The 21,581-nt window shown below is 41.1% G+C and overlaps 1 protein-coding gene across 2 annotated transcripts; it reads left to right on the top strand.

Moving 5' to 3' along the window:
• The first annotated feature begins 1,885 nt into the window (after positions 1–1,885).
• LOC311124848 (uncharacterized protein) lies at positions 1,886–21,492 on the top strand. Of its 2 annotated transcripts, none has more exons than XM_084198951.1 (2): positions 1,886–2,681; positions 20,357–21,492. In XM_084198951.1, exons 1-2 carry the CDS (start codon positions 2,099–2,101, stop codon positions 21,106–21,108), a joined length of 1,335 nt encoding a protein of 444 aa, XP_084055077.1. In that variant the 5' UTR covers positions 1,886–2,098; the 3' UTR covers positions 21,109–21,492. The 2 variants fall into 2 exon arrangements, with proteins under 2 accessions (XP_084055077.1, XP_084055078.1); XM_084198952.1 differs by lacking the exon at positions 20,357–21,492 and adding an exon at positions 13,112–13,333 and having other exon boundaries at positions 1,892–2,681.
• Positions 21,493–21,581: the final 89 nt, after the last annotated feature.

Genomic DNA, 21,581 nt, shown 5'->3' with positions numbered 1-21,581 from the left:
ATATACAGGGTCAGTTCCAGTACCATATTAACAATGTGCAGGGATACTGGAGTGATGGAGGTAGATGTGTATAGGATTAAGGTGACTATATACAGGGTCAGTTCCAGTACCATATTAACAATGTGCAAGGATACTGGAGTGATGGAGGTAGATGTGTATAGGATTAAGGTGACTAGGCAATAGGACATAAGATAAAACAGAGTAGCAGCAGCTTGTATGTGAGTGGGTGTGTGGGTTTGTAGAGTCAATATAAACGTAATGTGCTCATTATGTGTGAGGGATTTTCAGAACCAATTGTTGTTTTATTCAGAAAATAAAGACAAATCGCAATAGTACTTGGTTGCACATTTGTTGTCCAGGAAAACTGCAGACAAACGCTTCTTGTAGCAGTTTCTGTTTTTTTTCAGTGAGCTACTGTCTACATTGTAGTCATTTACCAGACGCTCTTATCCAGAGCGACTTACAGTTACTGAGTGCATACATTATTTTTTTATTTTTTCATACTGGCCCCCCAATGGGAATCGAACCCACAACTCTGGCGTTGCAAACACCATGCTCTACCAACTGAGCTACATCCCTGCCGGCCATTCCCTCCCCTCCCCTCCCATTCCCTCCCCTCCCCTCCCATTCCCTCCCCTCCCCTCCCATTCCCTCCCCTCCCCTCCCATTTCTTTAAATGCTTCATTTGTTTCTTTGAATGGTTCATTTGGTCGTCAGAACACAAAGGCTGTGCATCCAACTACTAGCTCCGTGGTGCCAATAATGTTGTCCATGCCGTTTGTCTTTCGAAATTAAAATCATAAACCAAATAAAATTGTTTCTGCAATGTTGAAAATCCTATGAAGAAATATGGAATTATTTAAGAAAAGTGCAAGGGTGATATTTGGCCGCATTTGTGTATGATTTGGATATTGCGAAATGAATTGTATTAAATGTATTAAATCAATGAATAGAATGTGCATTTCTTGATTCTAACCTTGAAACCTCTTGAATTTAGTTGTTTTATAGTAGTCATCAAGATGAAGGTGTATGAAAATGTGATGACGTTGTTCTGATAACATTGATAAACTGTTGCCATGAAAAACATTCCCTACCTCATTAATCTTACCATCAGTATTATTCCGCCAAAGATACTGAATGTAAAATTTATTTAATTATACTTTTTTTTTTTTTTTTTTGGGGGGGGGGGTTTATTTAATTAATATAACTTTGGTCTGAATATAAATTTACATTTTACATTTACATTTTAGTCATTTAGCAGACGCTCTTATCCAGAGCGACTTACAGGAGCAATTAGGGTTAAGTGCCTTGCTCAAGGGCACATTTACGTCATTTAGCAGACACTCTAGTCCAGAGCGACTCACAAATTGATGCATTCACCCTATAGCCAGTGGGATAACCACTTTACAATTTTTTTTTTTTGGGGGGGGGGGGGGGGGGGGGTAGAAGGATTACTTTATCCTAAATAAAATGTGGAACACCTGCACCATTATTGGACGTTCATTATATACATCTACATTTATGTATTGTTACATGTAGGAGCATTATACACCTGGGTGCTGATTTGGATATTATCGGTTTGTTTGAAATTGCCTTTGTTTGAAATTGCCTTAAATGCAGATGTGTTGTAGATGTATAAATTGTAAGGGGGGAAAGTATAAACTTGTTTGACTTTAAATTGTCACTCATTAAATCAATCAACACATGCTTCTCTTTGCACGTCTCAATGTTCATATTATTATAAATGAAAGAAGTGCTGCGTTACCCACTCCAGCCAGCAGATGGCGGTGTGTGTCTTTCAGCGATGATGGCAGTGTGACGTATAATCTAGTGGACGGGACGCTTCTTTCAACAATTAGTCAGTCACCTCGGTAGCTTGCAAGCCAACACAGCCGAAACCCTGAAGCTCTGTAGACGCTTTCGGTGTATATTTCCCTCTGTATTTTCAAATATACTTATTTCGTATAGCTAGTTGCACCCTTTAATTTCATATTTATGTTGTTAATCAGGTTAGTAGAGAGCTGGCTTTTAAAGTTAGCTTAGAACCAGGCTAGTCGTTTATGCTAACCAACTAACTAGCTAGCTAACATCCCCGACCATGAGGTCACTAAGCTACTCTCCTCCTACTAAAGAAGAGGAGGTCTGCTGGACGGAGAAAGAAGCTCTGGGGCTGAACATTGTCGTGAAAGAAGAAGAAGAGGAGGATATTACAGTGAAAAGAGAGGAAGGAGCTTTCAGAATGAAAAATAAGGAAGAGGACGAGGATGTCACAGTGAAAGAAGCGTTTGGAGTGAAAGAGGAAGAGGGTATAGAGACTGTCACATTGAAAGAAGAGGAGGTAGAATATTTCAGAATGGAAGCGGAGGCTATCGGTATCACATTGAAAGAAGAGGAGGAAGATGTTACAGTGAAAGAAGAGGAAGACGCGTTTGGAGTGAAAGAGGAAGAGGGGATAGAGGCTTCAACAGTAGAAGAGGAGGAGGTAGAAGCTTTCAGAATGAAAGAGGAGGAAGAGGAGGCCATAACATTGAACGAAGAAGAGGAGGATGTTATAGTGAAAGAAGAGAAAGAACCTTTTAGAGTGAAAGAGGAAGAGGAGGCTATCTCAATAAAAGAGAAGGAGGAAGACGTTTTAGGAGTGAAAGAGGAGGAAGAGGAGACTGAACATCTGATTAACACCAGTGAGTACTGTCTTAAAAGCAGGGTCACAAACTGCACTTGTTGAAATAATGTATCGTTTTAATATATGGCTCTGGGCCTAGCCATTGATTCTCGGAGAATATAACTTATAAATATCCTCAAAACATGGAGGTACTTCCATTAGGCTGAACCTGAGACATGAGACTGTTATGAAAACCGCTATAGAAATGTAATACATTATTATTATGCAGAGTTGGGCCAACTTTCAGAACGTTCCATATTGTTCAGATTCTAGACGTTCAGTTTAAATATTCCCCATGTATTGTTAATGGGGCGCAAACATGGCTGCCATAATGTCATGTAAATGCACCATAATGCAGAAACCTTAATGGCCCAACTCTCTAAATACATGTCTCTGACCTGAACCGGGTTGCACAGGGTTAAGGACTGAACCGGGTTGAACCGGGTTAAGGACTGAACCGGGTTGCTCAGGGTTAAGGACTGAACCGGGTTGTACAGGGTTAAGGACTGAACCGGGTTTACAGCACTACACTGAGTATACCACACACTACAGCACTACACTGAGTATACCAAACACGACAGCACTACACTGAGTATACCAAACACTACAGCACTACACTGGGTATACCAAACACTACAGCACTACACTGAGTATACCAAACACTACAGCACTACACTGAGTATACCAAACACTACAGCACTACACTGAGTATACCAAACACTACAGCACTATACTGGGTATACCAAACACTACAGCACTACACTGAGTATACCAAACACTACAGCACTATACTGGGTATACCAAACACTACAGCACTACACTGAGTATACCAAACACTACAGCACTATACTGGGTATACCAAACACTACAGCACTACACTGAGTATACCAAACACTACAGCACTATACTGGGTATACCAAACACTACAGCACTACACTGAGTATACCAAACACTACAGCACTATACTGGGTATACCAAACACTACAGCACTACACTGAGTATACCAAACACTACAGCACTACACTGAGTATACCAAACACTACAGCACTACACTGAGTATACCAAACACTACAGCACTACACTGAGTATACCAAACACTACAGCACTACACTGAGTATACCAAACACTAGGAATAGCACTATATGGAACTTTCCTTTAATAAAAAGTTGTGCTTCATCTCTAAGACTCCCTTAGACCTTTGATGATGGTGCAGCTTTGACCTCATGCTCTGTTTCCAGTCTGAGCCTTGCAGCATCGTGTTGCGGAGGCAGTTGCAGTGCGTTCTGTGTGGTGCATATGTTGGATTTATCGAAGGTATGTGTCAATCTGTATGTATAGACGGCTTGACAGAAATAGTAGCAGAAGGTGAATGTTGAACTTTTGTTGCATACATATCCAAATGATGCTGCGTAGCATTTTGCGCAATGATGCTGTAGCTGTGATTGAGGCGTAATTATTGTAGACCTGCATTGACAGATCTCACAGCACATTGGAGCGTAATTATTGTAGGCCTGCAATTGACAGGCAGAAGCGGTCTTCAGTCACGAGATGCGTTTTTTTTTAGATCAAAGCAGGCTAGCAGCGTGTTCACATTTGTTGAGATTCATTGCTAGTTAGTGAGTTATTTGCCCAGTTCAAGCTCATTTTTGGTCAGCAATGACCATCCTTGAAAAGCTGGTGTCCATCACCTGTTTGTGTGTGCCAGTGGGCTGTTGCCAGTGGGCTGTTGCCAGTGGGCTGTTGCCAGAGGGCTGTTGCCAGAGGGCTGTTGCCAGAGGGCTGTTGCCAGAGGGCTGTTGCCAGTGGGCTGTTGCCAGAGGGCTGTTGCCAGAGGGCTGTTGCCAGAGGGCTGTTGCCAGAGGGCTGTTGCCAGTGGGGAGAGAGAGTGACATTCCACAGCAGGTAAAGTAATGATACACAACAGACTAACTAGATAACCATCAACACTACACAATAGGTTTTAACCATCAACACTACACAATAGGTTTTAACCATCAACACTACACAATAGGTTTTAACCATCAACACTACACAATAGGTTTTAACCATCAACACTACACAATAGGTTTTGAATAGGCTAAAACGCTAGTTAACTATGTAGCTATTAGCATTATTGTCATGTCTGATGTCCTAAAATATGCTCGTATATAACCGCAAAATGGCCGACAGGCAGTTGGATACAGGTGTTGCAGTTGGAGAAACCAATGCTCCCGTACTCCGGATGTTAAACCGTCTCTCAAGCCTCAAAATTGGCTAGGATTCTCCTCTATTCAATACCAGGCAATGTAATACTGACAAAGTAAAATAAATATTATTAGTATAGTCTAATTGACAAGTAGCCTAACTCCTATGCTGTCAAGATCTCCCCTGAACACTGTATATATTAACCTACAAATAGATCAACATCTTAGTTAGCTACCTCGCCCACCGTAGCCATTGGATCCCTGGTTCATTGAATGAGGGAATTATTTTATAAAGACATAAAAAGTATTTGGTTGTAATTGTAATGTTGCAGGGTGGTCAACCATCCTCCAGGAGATTCCACAAGAGTTACTGTGTGTGCAGGCTTTTGCTCCAGCTCTGCTCTAACACACCACATTGTAAAAAAAATTCAGCTGCTCAACAGGACCTTGATAAGCGGACTGGTGTGTTTTGAGCAGGGATGGATAAAAAGCCTGCACACCCAGTAGCTCTCCAGATGGAGGGTTGACGGACCACATGTGTTTTTATCAGTGCAGTATTTTACTTTGTGGGGGGTTAAGTGCCTTGTCAATTCCAGTGATAATAATGAAGGTTATTTAATGAAGTGGTTCGTTGCATTTTCAGTCTCCTTTTTGGCCCTATGGTGTTACAGACCTGTTTTGGGACAAGTACCTTGAGCTTTCGGACAAGTACAATATCATTAAGGACAAGTGGATAAAAAAGTTAATTGCAAGCCTTGCTTGGTAATGTTTGTGATATCAACAGAGAGGTATATTCTCTGGGTGACCTAAATATTGACTGGCTTTCATCAAGCTGTCCAACTGAAGAAAAAGCCTCAAACTGTAACCAGTGCCTGCAACCTGGTTCAGGTTATCAGTCTACCTACCAGGGTAGTTACAAACAGCACAGGAATGAAATCATCAACATGTATTGATCGCATCTTTACTAATGCTGCAAAATTTGCTTTAAAGCAGTATCCAAATCCATCGGATGTAGTGATCACAATATACTAGCCATATCTAGGAAAACCAAAGTTCCAAAGGCTGGGCCTAATATAGTGTATAAGAGGTCATACAATAAGTTTTGTAGTGATTCATATGTTGATGATGTAAAGAATATTTGCAGGTCTGTGGTGTGTAATGAGGAGCAACCAGACGCTGCACATTTATGAAATGTCTTATTCCAGTTACTAATAAGCATGCACCCATTAAGAAAATGACCAAAAAATGTTAAATCCCGGTGGATTGATGATGAATATAAAAATGGTATGGTTGAGCGGGATGAGGCAAAAGGAATGACAAATAAGTCTGGCTACACAGCTGATCGTCAAACAAACTATAAATTGAGAAATAAGGTGAAAAAACTAAACAAAAATAAGAAACTGTACTATGAAACAGAGATAAATTATATAAAGGATAATAGTAAAAAGCTTAGGAGCACCTTAAATGAAATGTTGGGCAAAGAAATGTATAAGAAGAAGCTGTTTTGTTAGACTTCAGTCAGGCATTCCCCAGGGTAGTTGTCTGGGCCCCTTACTTTTCAATCTTTACTAATGACCTGCCACTGCACAGAGTAAAGCCTGTATGTCTATGTATGCTGATGACTCAACATTATACACGTCAGCTACTACAGCAAGTGAAATCACTGCAACACCTAACAAAGAGCTGCAGTCAGTTTTAGAATGGGTGGCAAGAAATAAACTAGTATTAAATATTTCAAAAACTAAAAGCATTGTATTTGGGACAAACGTTCACTAAACCTCAACTAAATATTGTAATTAATCATGTGGAAATTAAGCAAGTTGAGGAGACTAAGCTGCTTAGTGTAACACTGGATTGTAACCTGTCATGGTCTAAACATGTTGATGCAATGTATTTGTATATGTAAAGTGAAAGGTTTGGACACACCTACTCATTCAAGGGTTTTTCTTTATTTTTACTATTTTATACATTGTAGAATAATAGCGAAGACATCAAAACTATGAAATAACACATGGAATCATGTAGTAACCAAAAAAGTGTTAAACAAATCAAAAAATATTTTATATTTGAGATTCTTCAAAATAGCCACCCTTTGCCTTGATGACAGCTTTGCACAATCTTGGCATTTTCTCAACCAGCTACACCTGAAATGCTTTTCCAACAGTCTTGAAGGAGTTCCCACATATGCTTAGCACTTGTTGGCTGCTTTTCCTTCACTCTACCGTCCGACTCATCCCAAACCATCTATTTTTTATTTTATTTTATTTAACCTTTATTTAACCAGGTAAGCCAGTTGAGAACAAGTTCTCATTTACAACTGCGACCTGGCCAAGATAAAGCAAAGCAGTGCGATTAAAAACAACACAGAGTTACATATGGGGTAAAAAAACATAGTCAAAAAATACAACAGAAAATATATATACAGTGTGTGCAAATGTAGCAATATATGGAGGTAAGGCAATAAATAGGCTATAGTGCAAAATAATTACAATTTAGTATTAACACTGGAATGATAGATGTGCAAGAGATTATGTGCAAATAGAGATACTGGGGTGCAAATGAGCAAAATAAATAACAATATAGGGATGAGGTATTTGGGTGGGCTAATTTCAGATGGGCTGTGTACAGGTGCAGTGATCGGTAAGGTGCTCTGACAACTGATGCTTAAAGTTAGTGAGGGAGATAAGTCTCCAGCTTCAGAGATTTTTGCAATTCGTTCCAGTCATTGGCAGCAGAGAACTGGAAGGAATAGCGGCCAAAGGAGGTGTTGGCTTTGGGGGTGACCAGTGAGATATACCTGCTGGAGCGCAGACTACGAGTGGGTGTTGCTATGGTGACCAATGAGCTAAGATAAGGCGGGGATTTGCCTAGCAGTGATTTATAGATGGCCTGGAGCCAGTGGGTTTGACGACGAACATGTAGTGAGGACCAGCCAACAAGAGCGTACAGGTCACAGTGGTGGGTAGTGTATGGGGCTTTGGAGACAAAACGGATGGCACTGTGATATTAATTAATCGACAAAGAGACCAAAGATAACTCTGATGGAGCTGCAAAGCTCCACAGCAGAGATTGGAGAATCTGTCCATAGGACCACTTTAGGCCATACACTCCAAAGAGCTGGGCTTTACGGAAGAGTGGCCAGAAAAAAAGCCATTGCTTGAAGAAACAAATAAGCAAACACGTTTGGTGTTCACCAAAAGGAATGTGTGAGACTCCCCATACATATGGAAGAAGGTACTCTGGTCAGATGAGACTAAAATTGAGCTTGACCATCTCAATTGGGTTGAGGTCGGGGGATTGTGGAGGCCAGGTCATCTGCCCTTACCTAGAGATGTGTTGGGTCTTTGTCCTGTTGAAAAACAAATGATAGTCCCACTAAGATCAAACCAGATGGGATGGCGTACCGCTACAGAATGCTGTGGTAGCCATGCTGGTCAAGTGTGCCTTGAATTTTTAAATAAATCACACAGTGTCACCAGCAAAGCACCCCCACACCATAACACCACCACCTCCATGCTTTACGGTGGGAAATACACATACGGAGATCATCCGTTCACCAACACTCTCAAGGTTGTCACAGGTTGTCCTGGGTGCACGTTTTTTTGTTTTTGCTTTCGCACTACACAGCTGATTGCAATAATCAAAACTTTATGATGAGTTGGTTATTTTAATCAGCTGTACAGTGCTAGGGCAATAACCAAACCGTGCACCCAGGGGGCGCCCCAGGACCGAGTTTGGGGAAACCCTGGCCTACAGTAACATAATCTAATGAAAATGCTATTGTCTTATTTGAAATAAAAATACAAATCGTTACCCAAGGCATTCAAAATGCAATAGCATATATGAAATATATTAATTACACTGTTAGAATGTTGCAGTCAGAATGAAGTGGGGTCCATCGAGGCCCAGCGGTTCAAGTGTTAACTAGGAATGTCCCCCTTTTTCTAATTCCCTGCGTTAAGCTCTGTGTGTGGAATGTTCTGCAGAGCTCTCTGCACCTTGGTTCTCTGCGGAAGCACAGTTCCCGCTCAGCCCAGTCAAAACTGTTCGCTGCTCTGGCGCCCCAATGGTGGAACCAGGCTCCCTCACGACGCCAGGACAGCGGAGTCACTGACCACCTTCCGGAGACACTTGACACCCTACCTCTTTAAGGAATACCTGGGATAGTATAAAAATAATCCTTCTACCCCACCCCACCCCCACTTTATTTTTATAATAATAATATATATTTTTTAAACGCAAAAAAATAAACAATAAAAATAAAACAACTATATATATATATATATATATATATATATATATATATATATAACAAATGAAAATTAAACATATACTCTAAAAAATTAACAACTAAAATAAGATGAAAAATAAAAATACTAAAATACTAAAACTTTTTTTTTAAATGACAAAAACAAATAATAATTGTAAAGTGGTTGTCCCACTGGCTATCATTAGGTGAATGCACCAATTTGTAAGTGGCTCTGGATAAGAGCGTCTGCTAAATGACGTCAATGTAAATGAGGTAAATGTTCTCTGGTGCCTCCAGAGCAGTTCAAGCTGTTAATGGAGGACCTCAATGTTGAGGAATGGGTTTGTTCTTCAATTGCTTGTAATATTGTACGTTGTTATGTTTTGATTGTATTAGCATTTATCGATTACATTTGGTATTTATTATGTGTTTTTTATTACAGGACGCATTGGAAAAGGATCTCAAAATGACTCCCTGTTTAAATCAAATAAAGGTTAAATAATTAAGGAAAAGGGGTGATTCGGTGAATATTCACCATTGTTTACTAACTCCTGTTGCACTTGCATCCAGAGCTCTGTCTATTCATGTGAGAGGGGTGATTTGGTGAATATTCATCGCTGTTCACTGACTCCTGTTGCACTTGCATCCAGAGCTCTGTCTATTCATGTGAGAGTGGTTACATTGGTCAAACCCCAACCTACAGTATATAGCAAAACAGTGGCAGGGTGACCACTTTGTTGTTGTTTGAACAGCAGATTGTCCCTTTTTAAGTCTAGCAGCAAATAACAATGACGTATGTAAAGGTCAAACGAACGGCTTTAAACTGTATAGCTGATCAAATGCACCATCATACCAGGCCATCAAACGAACGGCTTTAAACCGTATAGCTGATCAAATGCACCATCATACCAGGCCATCAAACGAACGGCTTTAAACCGTATAGCTGATCAAATGCACCATCATACCAGGCCATCAAACGAACGGCTTTAAACCGTATAGCTGATCAAATGCACCATCATACCAGGCCATCAAACGAACGGCTTTAAACCGTATAGCTGATCAAATGCACCATCATACCAGGCGGCCATTTTAAAAAACAGAAATGGATCAATAAGGTATTTGGCTACAGAAGTCCCATTTCTTACCGATCGCTACGGCTACCGTCCCAAAAACAAATCCTGTTAGATGAACGTCAACACATACTGGAGGAGTTACTACTGGTCATGGATAGCTAATAAACTAGCTACGTCAGTCGCGTTGCGCATGAAGAACAGAAATGACACGTCGATGAGCCACCAAAGGCACAGTTGGACCGTTTTCCGTGCCCTGAGTAGACCTTTTTATAATGTAGCCTATACCGACTAGGCTATTTATTCGTTAGGGGCTAATAAATGCATAACAACGGTCACGTTTAAAAAAAAATAATGTTTTATTGGCCTATAAATCACTACAGCCACTCTGCTCTTTTACTGATCTGGTCCAGATTCAACCTCATAGGAAGACCGTTTTATCATGTCTCTCTGTTGAACTAAATACCATGTTCTTTTACTGAGCGATCTGGTCCAGATTCAACCTCATAGGAAGACCGTTTTATCATGTCTCTCTGTTGAACTAAATACCATGTTCTTTTACTGAGCGATCTGGTCCAGATTCAACCTCATAGGAAGACCGTTTTATCATGTCTCTCTGTTGAACTAAATACCATGTTCTTTTACTGAGCGATCTGGTCCAGATTCAACCTCATAGGAAGACCGTTTTATCATGTCTCTCTGTTGAACTAAATACCATGTTCTTTTACTGAGCGATCTGGTCCAGATTCAACCTCATAGGAAGACCGTTTTATCATGTCTCTCTGTTGAACTAAATACCATGTTCTTTTACTGAGCGATCTGGTCCAGATTCAACCTCATAGGAAGACCGTTTTATCATGTCTCTCTGTTGAACTAAATACCATGTTCTTTTACTGAGCGATCTGGTCCAGATTCAACCTCATAGGAAGACCGTTTTATCATGTCTCTCTGTTGAACTAAATACCATGTTCTTTTACTGAGCGATCTGGTCCAGATTCAACCTCATAGGAAGACCGTTTTATCATGTCTCTCTGTTGAACTAAATACCATGTTCTTTTACTGAGCGATCTGGTCCAGATTCAACCTCATAGGAAGACCGTTTTATCATGTCTCTCTGTTGAACTAAATACCATGTTCTTTTACTGAGTGATCTGGTCCAGATTCAACCTCATAGGAAGACCGTTTTATCATGTCTCTCTGTTGAACTAAATACCATGTTCTTTTACTGAGCGATCTGGTCCAGATTCAACCTCATAGGAAGACCGTTTTATCATGTCTCTCTGTTGAACTAAATACCATGTTCTTTTACTGAGCGATCTGGTCCAGATTCAACCTCATAGGAAGACCGTTTTATCATGTCTCTCTGTTGAACTAAATACCATGTTCTTTTACTGAGCGATCTGGTCCAGATTCAACCTCATAGGAAGACCGTTTTATCATGTCTCTCTGTTGAACTAAATACCATGTTCTTTTACTGAGCGATCTGGTCCAGATTCAACCTCATAGGAAGACCGTTTTATCATGTCTCTCTGTTGAACTAAATACCATGTTCTTTTACTGAGCGATCTGGTCCAGATTCAACCTCATAGGAAGACCGTTTTATCATGTCTCTCTGTTGAACTAAATACCATGTTCTTTTACTGAGCGATCTGGTCCAGATTCAACCTCATAGGAAGACCGTTTTATCATGTCATCATTCAGGTCTCTCTGTTGAACTAAATACCATGTTCTTTTACTGAGCGATCTGGTCCAGATTCAACCTCATAGGAAGACCGTTTTATCATGTCTCTCTGTTGAACTAAATACCATGTTCTTTTACTGAGCGATCTGGTCCAGATTCAACCTCATAGGAAGACCGTTTTATCATGTGTTGGCATCATTCAGGTCTCTCTGTTGAACTAAATACCATGTTCTTTTACTGAGCGATCTGGTCCAGATTCAACCTCATAGGAAGACCGTTTTATCATGTCTCTCTGTTGAACTAAATACCATGTTCTTTTACTGAGCGATCTGGTCCAGATTCAACCTCATAGGAAGACCGTTTTATCATGTCTCTCTGTTGAACTAAATACCATGTTCTTTTACTGAGCGATCTGGTCCAGATTCAACCTCATAGGAAGACCGTTTTATCATGTCTCTCTGTTGAACTAAATACCATGTTCTTTTACTGAGCGATCTGGTCCAGATTCAACCTCATAGGAAGACCGTTTTATCATGTCTCTCTGTTGAACTAAATACCATGTTCTTTTACTGAGCGATCTGGTCCAGATTCAACCTCATAGGAAGACCGTTTTATCATGTCTCTCTGTTGAACTAAATACCATGTTCTTTTACTGAGCGATCTGGTCCAGATTCAACCTCATAGGAAGACCGTTTTATCATGTCATCATTCAGGTCTCTCTGTTGAACTAAATGCCATGTTCTTTTACTGAGCGATCTGGTCCAGATTCAACCTCATAGGAAGACCGTTTTATCATGTGTTGGGCATCATTCAAATCAAATCAAATCAAATCAAATTGTATTGGTCACATGCGCCAAATACAACAGGTGCAGACATTACAGTGAAATGCTTACTTACAGCCCTTAACCAACAGTGCATTTATTTTAAACAAAAAAGTAAGAATAAAACAAAAACAAAAAAAGTGTTGAGAAAAAAAGAGCAGAAGTAAAATAAAGTGACAGTAGGGAGGCTATATATACAGTAAAATAAAGTGACAGTAGGGAGGCTATATATACAGTAAAATAAAGTGACAGTAGGGAGGCTATATATACAGGGGGGTACCGTTGCATAGTCAATGTGCGGGGGCACCGGCTAGTTGAGGTAGTTGAGGTAATATGTACATGTGGGTAGAGTTAAAGTGACTATGCATAAATACTTAACAGAGTAGCAGCAGCGTAAAAATTCAGGTCTCTCTGTTGAACTAAATACCATGTTTGTCTTTGGCAGGAGAGAGACCAGTCTCTCACTCTGACAGCGGAAAGAGTCCTTCAGGAGAGCCAGAGATGTCCAAACCAGTGAGACGACACCACTGCTCCCAGTGTGGGATACGTTTTTCTAGGTTAGGGAACCTAAAAAACGTCATGACATGGAACACACGGGAGAAAAGCCTTACCAATGTTCCCAGTGTGATAAGCGTTTCACCCAGATAGGAAACCTGAATAAGCATAAATTAATACACACAGCAGGGGGGAAGACCTACCACTGCGCTCAGTGTGGGAAGAGATTTACTGTATTATTGAACCTGAAAGCACACGAGAGAATACACTCTGGAGAGAAGCCTTACCAATGTTCCCAATGTGGAAATAGTTTTAACCATTTAGCGAGCCTGAACAGGCACAAGAAGACACACACAGGAAAAAAGCCTTTCCACTGCTCCCAGTGTGGAAAGCGTTTTAAACATTCAGGGTGCCTGAAAAGACATGAAGGAATACACACAGGAGAAAAGCCCTTCCAATGCTCCCAGTGTGGAAAGAGATTTTTTACAATCACAGAACCTAAAATCACATGAGATGACACACACAGGAGAAAGGCCCTATCCCTGCTCCCACTGTGGAAAGAGTTTTGCTCAGTTAGGGAGCCTGAAAAGACATAAGAGAGTACACCCCTTCTGATAACCAGGTGGCGAATCGCATCTCTGCATGTCTGGCAGACATATCAGTATGGATGACGGATCACCACCTCAAGCTGAACCTTGGCAAGACGGAGCTGCTCTTCCTCCCAGGGAAGGACTGCCCGTTCCATGATCTCGCCATGACGGTTGACAACTCCGTTGTGTCCTCCTCCCAGAGTGCGAAGAGCCTTGGCGTGACCCTGGACAACACCCTGTCGTTCTCCGCTAACATCAAGGCGGTGACCCGATCCTGTAGGTTCATGCTCTACAACATTCGGAGAGTACGACCCTGCCTTACACAGGAAGCGGCACAGGTCCTAATCCAGGCACTTGTCATCTCCCGTCTGGATTACTGCAACTCGCTGTTGGCTGGGCTCCCTGCCTGTGCCATTAAACCCCTACAACTCATCCAGAATGCCGCAGCCCGTCTGGTGTTCAACCTTCCCAAGTTCTCTCACGTCACCCCGCTCCTCCGCACACTCCACTGGCTTCCAGTTGAAGCTCGCATCTGTTACAAGACTATGGAGCTGTGAGGGGAACGGCACCTCTGTACCTTCAGGCTCTGATCAGTCCCTACACCCAAACGAGGGAATTGCGTTCATCCACCTCTGGCCTGCTGGCTCCCCTTCCTCTGCGGAAGCATAGTTCCCGCTCAGCCCAGTCAAAACTGTTCGCTGCTCTGGCACCCCAATGGTGGAACAAGCTCCCTCACGACGCCAGGACAGCGGAGTCACTCACCACCTTCCGGAGACATTTGAAACCCCAATACCTGGGATAGGATAAAGTAATCATTCTACCCCCCCCCCCCCCTCTTAAAAAAAAACAAACAAAAAAAACATTGTAAAGTGGTTATCCCGCTGGTTATAGGGTGAATGCACCAATTTGTAAGTCGCTCTGGATAAGAGCGTCTGCTAAATGACGTAAATGTAAAATGGAAGACATTTTCCCGGTCAGAGGACCTGAAATCACATGAGAGAATAGAGAGGCTGTGTTCTGACTTATGTTTTTGACTGAGAATTTGTGTTTATGCCACATTAAATCATATTGTTTATATGAAATCATTAAAAATAGGCCCACTTTTGTTATAGTTTTCATCTGGAGACATGATCACGTCTAAAATCAGATTAAATATTTAAAAATATGTATTTAGTATTAGGAGCTTTGATGATTGGATACAACTAGATAAAAATATAACCTCTGATTCATTTGGATATGATTTGGATATTGTTGCTAAATGTAAATGAAATGTACATGAAATCATAAATTAGTGTTTTTGTTCACGCCACATGAAATCATATTATTAGATATATTACATATTTATTGTATTATAAATATATAATTAATACATATTATTAGATATATTACATGTTTATTATATTATAAATATATAATTAATACATGAAATCATATTATTAGATATATTACATGTTTATTGTATTATAAATATATAATTAATACATATTATTAGCTATATTACATGTTTATTATATTATAAATATATAATTAATACATATTGTTAGATATATTACATGTTTATTATATTATAAATATATAATTAATACATATTGTTAGATATATTACATGTTTATTATATTATAAATATATAATTAATACATATTGTTAGATATATTACATGTTTATTATATTATAAATATATAATTAATACATTAAATCATATTATTAGATATATTACATGTGTTTTATTGTATTATACAGTGGGGGAAAAAAGTATTTAGTCAGCCACCAATTGTGCAAGTTCTCCCACTTAAAAAGATGAGAGAGGCCTGTAATTTTCATCATAGGTACACGTCAACTATGACAGACAAAATGAGGGAAAAAAATCCAGAAAATCACATTGTAGGATTTTTAATGAATTTATTTGCAAATTATGGTGGAAAATAAGTATTTGGTCAATAACAAAAGTTTCTCAATACTTTGTTATATACCCTTTGTTGGCAATGACACAGGTCAAACGTTTTCTGTAAGTCTTCACAAGGTTTTCACACACTGTTGCTGGTATTTTGGCCCATTCCTCCATGCAGATCTCCTCTAGAGCAGTGATGTTTTGGGGCTGTCGCTGGGCAACACGGACTTTCAACTCCCTCCAAAGATTTTCTATGGGGTTGAGATCTGGAGACTGGCTAGGCCACTCCAGGACCTTGAAATGCTTCTTACGAAGCCACTCCTTCGTTGCCCGGGCGGTGTGTTTGGGATCATTGGTAGCTTAGTGGGTAAGAGCGTTGTGCCAGTAACCGAAAGGTCGCTGGTTCTAATCCCCGAGCCGATTAGGTGAAAAATCTGTCGATGAGCCCTTAAGCAAGGCACTTAACCCTAATTGCTCATGTAAGTCGCTCTGGATAAGAGCGTCTGCTAAATGACTAAAATGTAATGGGGCGGCGCACAATTTGCCCAGCGTCGTCCAGGGTATGGAAGGGAATGGCCGGCAGGGATGTAGCTCAGTTGGTAGAGCATGGCGTTTGCAACGCCAGGGTTGTGGGTTTGATTCCCACGGGGGGCCAGTATGAAAAAAATATATATATATATATATATATTTATAAAATTATAATGTATGCACTCACTACCTGTAAGTCGCTCTGGATAAGAGCGTCTGCTAAATGACTAACATGTAAATGTAATACAGGCCCGTGGAGGCCACACACACTACTGAGCCTCATGAGGTCTGGGAGGAGATCCCTCAGGAGACCATCCGCCACCTCATCAGGAGCATGCCCAGGCGTTGTAGGGAGGTCATACAGGCACGTGGAGGCCACACACACTACTGAGCCTCATGAGGTCTGGGAGGAGATCCCTCAGGAGACCATCCGCCACCTCATCAGGAGCATGCCCAGGCGTTGTAGGGAGGTCATACAGCCACGTGGAGGCCACACACACTACTGACTCTCATTTTGACTTGTTTTAAGGACATTACATCAAAGTTGGATCAGCCTGTAGTGTGGTTTTCCACTTTAATTTTGGAGGGTGACTCCAAATCCAGACCTCCATGGGTTGATAAATTTGATTTCCATTGATAATTTTTGTGTGATTTTGTTGTCAGCACATTCAACTATGTAAAGAAAAAAGTATTTAATAAGATTATTTCATTCATTCATGTGTTATTTTAGTGTTCCCTTTATTGTTTTGAGCAGTGTATATAGATGAATTCTATATTCTAACTTTGAAACCTCTTACATTTTATTTGCTATATATTACATTTACATTACATTTAAGTCATTTAGCAGACGCTCTTATCCAGAGCGACTTACAGTTAGTGAGTGCATACGTTTTCATACTGGTCCCCCCGTGGAAATCGAACCCACAACCCTGGGGTTGCAAAACGCCATTCTCTACCAACTGAGCTAAACCGGGGCCTACATCATGAATATTCCCATCAGTATTATTCCACCATGTCAGAGAAAACACAGGTGCTGATTGTTAAAAGGATTTGATTCATGCAACAGATTGTTGTCTGAATATAAATATTATGTTGAATGCCACTATTTTATGTTTATTATAAACACATTATTAATGTTAGTTCTACATGTACATTTAAGGGTCGACCTCTTCTGGTTGTAATTGTCTAAGTCCCTCTTTGTGGCACCTGACCACATGACTGGGCAGTAGTCCAGGTGCGACAAAACCAGGGGCCTGTAGGACCTGCCTTGTTGATAGTGCTGTTAAGGCAGAGCAGCGCTTTATTATGGACAGACCTCTCCCTATTTTAGCTACTATTGCATCAATATGTTTTGACCATGAGTTTACAATCCAGGGTTACTCCAAGCAGTTTGGTTTCCTCAACTTGCTCAATTTCCACATGATTCATTACAAGATTTAGTTGAGGTTTAGTGAATGATTTGTCCCAAATACAATGCTTTTAGTTTTGGAAATATTTAGGACTAACTTATTTCTTGCCACCCACTCTGAAACTGACTGCAGCTGTTTGTTAAGTGTTGCAGTCATTTCAGTCGCTGTAGTAGCTGACATGTACAGTGAGGGGGAAAAAGTATTTGATCCCCTGCTGATTTTGTACATTTGCCCACTGACAAAGACATGATCAGTCTATAATTTTAATGGTAGGTTTACAAAATCACCAGGGGATCAAATACTTTTTTCCCTCACTGTATAGTGTTGAGTCATCCGCATACATAGACACACTGGCTTTACTCAGAGCCAGTGCAAGGTCATTAGTAAATATTGAAAAAGTAAGGGGCCTAGACAGCTGCCCTGGGGAATTCCTGACTCTACCTGGATTATGTTGGAGAGGCTTCCATTAAAGAACACCCAGGGCAGCTGTCTAGGCCCCTTACATTTACAAAATGTCATTTAAGGCGCTCCAAACCTTTTTTAATATCATTCTTTGTCATTTATCTTTGTTTCATGGTGTAGTTTCTTCTTCTTTTTGTTTTGTTTAGTCACATTATTTCTTAATTTGCAGTAGGTGTGGCTGCCAGACTTATTTGCCATATACGTTTTTTTTGCCTTTTGCCTCATCCCTCTCAACCATACAATGTTTCAATTCCTCATCAATCCACGGGGATTTAACCGTTTTTACAGTCCTTTTCTTAATAGGTGCATGCTTATTAGTAACTGGAATAAGCAATTTCATAAATGTGTCCAAGTGCAGCGTCAGATTGCTCTTCATCACTCACCACAGACCAACAAATATTATTTACATCAACAACATAAGAATCACTACAGAAACGTTATTGTATGACCTCAAAAACTATATCTCAACCATTTCTTCATCAATCCACGGGGATTTAACAGTTCTTACAGTCCTCTTCTTAAAGTAGTAAGGTCCTACTAGCTTCACTCACACGCAGTGTCTTTGCCTGTGGATCTTCTCTTGACCTCACAGGGTTGGGGTCAACTCCCACCGCACGTTGTAGGCCTGGATGATCTTTTCTGGTGATTGGGCCTCCCTGACTGGGTGCTCCCTGATTGGGCCTCCCTGTCTTCCTACCCTGAGCTAAGTTAGCAGTGGCGCCCTGAGCTCCACTTTATCAACCGGGTTCTAGGGTTCTAACCCCTCTTGGTCTATCCCTGGTTCTAGGGTTCTAACCCCTCTTGGTCTATCCCTGGTTCTAGGGTTCTAACCCCTCTTGGTCTATCCCTGGTTCTAGGGTTCTAACCCCTCTTGGTCTATCCCTGGTTCTAGGGTTCTAACCCCTCTTGGTCTATCCCTGGTTCTAGGGTTCTAACCCCTCTTGGTCCAGAACAAATTCAAGGAAACGTACAGTATTATACAGAGCCATGAGTGCATGGAACTCCCTTCCATTTCATATAGCGCAAGTGAACAGCAAACCTGGTTTCAAAAAAACAAATGTGTCGACAAACCCAAGTAAGACTAGCTGTCGCCATAATATTACAATATTAACCCTCCAGCTAGTGCACCCGCTACAGTTAAAAACACATCTCCCTTAACCAGTCCCAACCAGTCCCAACCGACTGTTACTCCTTCTACAACCTTTTCTACAATCTCCTTCTACAACCTTTTCTACAATCTCATTAATCTCTTGAACCTTTTCTTCGATGCCTCTGTAGTTTGTAACTCTCACCAGAGGGAGGTGTTTAGTCCCAGGGTCCTTAGCTTAGTGATGAGCTTTGAGGGCACTATGGTGTTGAACGCTGAGCTGTAGTCAATGAACAGCATTCTCAAATAGGTGTTCCTTTTTGTCCAGGTGGGAAAGGACAGTGTGGAGTGCGATAGAGATTCCGTCATCTGTGGATCTGTTGGGGCGGTATGCGAATTGGAGTGGGTCTAGGGTTTCTGGGATGATGGTGTTAATGTGAGCCATGACCAGCCTTTCAAAGCACTTCAGTGCTACGGATTGGTAGTCATTTAGGCAGGTTACCTTGGTGTTCTTGGGCACAGGGACTATGGTGGTCTGCGTGAAATATGTAGGTATTACAGACTCGGTCAAGGACAGCTTGAAAATGTCAGTGAAGATACTTACCAGTTGATCAGCGCATGCTCTGAGTACACGTCCTGGTGATCCGTCTGGCCCTGCGGCCTTGTGAATGTTGACCTGTTTAAAGGTCTTACTCACATCGGCTACGGAGAACGTGATCACACAGTCGTCCGGAACAGCTGGTGCTCTCATGATGATTCAGTGTTGCTTGCCTCGAAGTGCGCATTGAAGTAATTTAGCTCGTCTGGTAGGCTCATGTCACTGGGCAGCTCGCGGCTGGGCTTCCCTTTGTAGTCCGTAATAGTTTGCAAGCCCTGCCACATCCGACGAGCGTCAGAGCCGGTGTAGTACGATTCAATCTTAGTCCTGTATTGACTCTTTGCCTGTTTGATGATTCGTCAGAGGGCATAGAGGGATTTCTTTTAAGCGTCCGTGTTAGAGTCCCGCTCCTTGAAAGCGGCAGCTCTACCCTTTTAGCTCAGTGCGGATGTTGCCTGTAATCCATGGCTTCTGGTTGGGTTATTTAAGTACATTCGCTGTGGGGACAACGTCATCGATGCACTTATTGATGAAGCCGGTGACTGATTAAACCTCATAGGAAGACAGTTTAATCATGTGGAGCTTTCATTCAGGTTTCTCTGTTTAACCAAATACTTTGTTTGTCTTTGGCAGGAGAGGGACCAGACTCTCACTCTGACAGCGGGAAGAGTCCTTCAGGGGAACCAGACCCAGAGACATCCAAACTAGTGAGACGACATCACTGTTCTCAGTGTGGAAAGAGTTTTACCCTGTTAGGGAACCTGAAAAGGCATGAGAGAACACACACAGGAGAGAAGTGTTTCCAATGTTCCCAGTGTGGAAAGAGTTTTACACGGTTAGGGAACCTGAATATGCATGACAGAACACACACAGGAGAGAAACCTTTCAAATGCTCCCAGTGTGGAAAGGGTTTTACAGGGTTAGGGCATCTGAAGGAACACAAAAGAATACACACAGGAGAGAAACCTTTCCAATGCTCCCAGTGTGGAAAGGGTTTTACCTTGTTAGGCAACCTGAATATGCATGAAAGAACACACACAGGAGAGAAGCCTTTCCGATGCGCCCTGTGTGGAAAGGGTTTTACACAGTTAGGGAACCTGAAGGAGCATGAAAGGACACACAGAGGGGAGACATCTTACCATTGCTCTCTGTGTGGAAAGGATTTTGCCAAGTTAGGGACTCTAAAGGAACATAAAAGAATACACACAGGAGAGAAGCCTTTCCAATGCTCCCAGTGTGGAAAGAGTTTTACACGGTTAGGGCATCTGAAGGAACACAAAAGTATACACACAGGAGAGAAACCTTTCCAATGCTCCCAGTGTGGAAAGGGTTTGACACGGTTAGGGAACCTGAAAAGGCATGAGAGAATACACACAGGAGAGTGAATACATAGGCTTTCCAATGCGCCCAGTGTGTAGCAGGAACCGGTTCAGAGAACAGAAGCAAAAACTGGTAAAGAACCAAACATTTTGAGGAACAGAAACAGAACCGGGAAAGAAAATGATCTCTACTGTTCCGGAACAGAACCGTTCTTTTAATAGCATTGGAAATGGTTAACTTTCTTTTAAAGTAAACTGCCCAGTGAAAATCGCACTTTAAAAGTTAATATTCTCTTAACTCATATTAAAATGTTATATAGCGCTAGATGCTTATTTTGATACTATCTGTTTGTTTGACTGACTCACTGAATAAGAAATTGCCTTAAATACAGATCTGTAGTAGATGTTAAGCTTTTTAAAATTCTCACTCATTAAAAATCTTAACTAATCAAACAACTCTTGCTTCTCTTTGTACGTCTCAATACAATATTGTTAGCTATTTAGCTAAATAAATGAAAAATAACCTTTTGGTCCGGAAA

The sequence above is a fragment of the Coregonus lavaretus genome (assembly GCF_964263955.1).
Source record: "Coregonus lavaretus genome assembly, contig: HAP1_SCAFFOLD_106, whole genome shotgun sequence".
In the NCBI taxonomy this organism is placed as follows: Eukaryota; Metazoa; Chordata; class Actinopteri; order Salmoniformes; family Salmonidae; genus Coregonus; species Coregonus lavaretus.
This window is presented reverse-complemented; position numbering and strand designations above follow the sequence as displayed.

Excerpts from the sequence above, each read along its gene's own strand:
- LOC311124848 (XM_084198951.1), top strand. The coding sequence starts at position 2,099 with ATGAGGTCACTAAGCTACTCTCCTCCTACTAAAGAAGAGGAGGTCTGC. Across the intron at positions 2,682-20,356 it reads TGAACATCTGATTAACACCA|GAGAGGGACCAGACTCTCAC; the intron begins GTGAGTACTGTC and ends TGTCTTTGGCAG.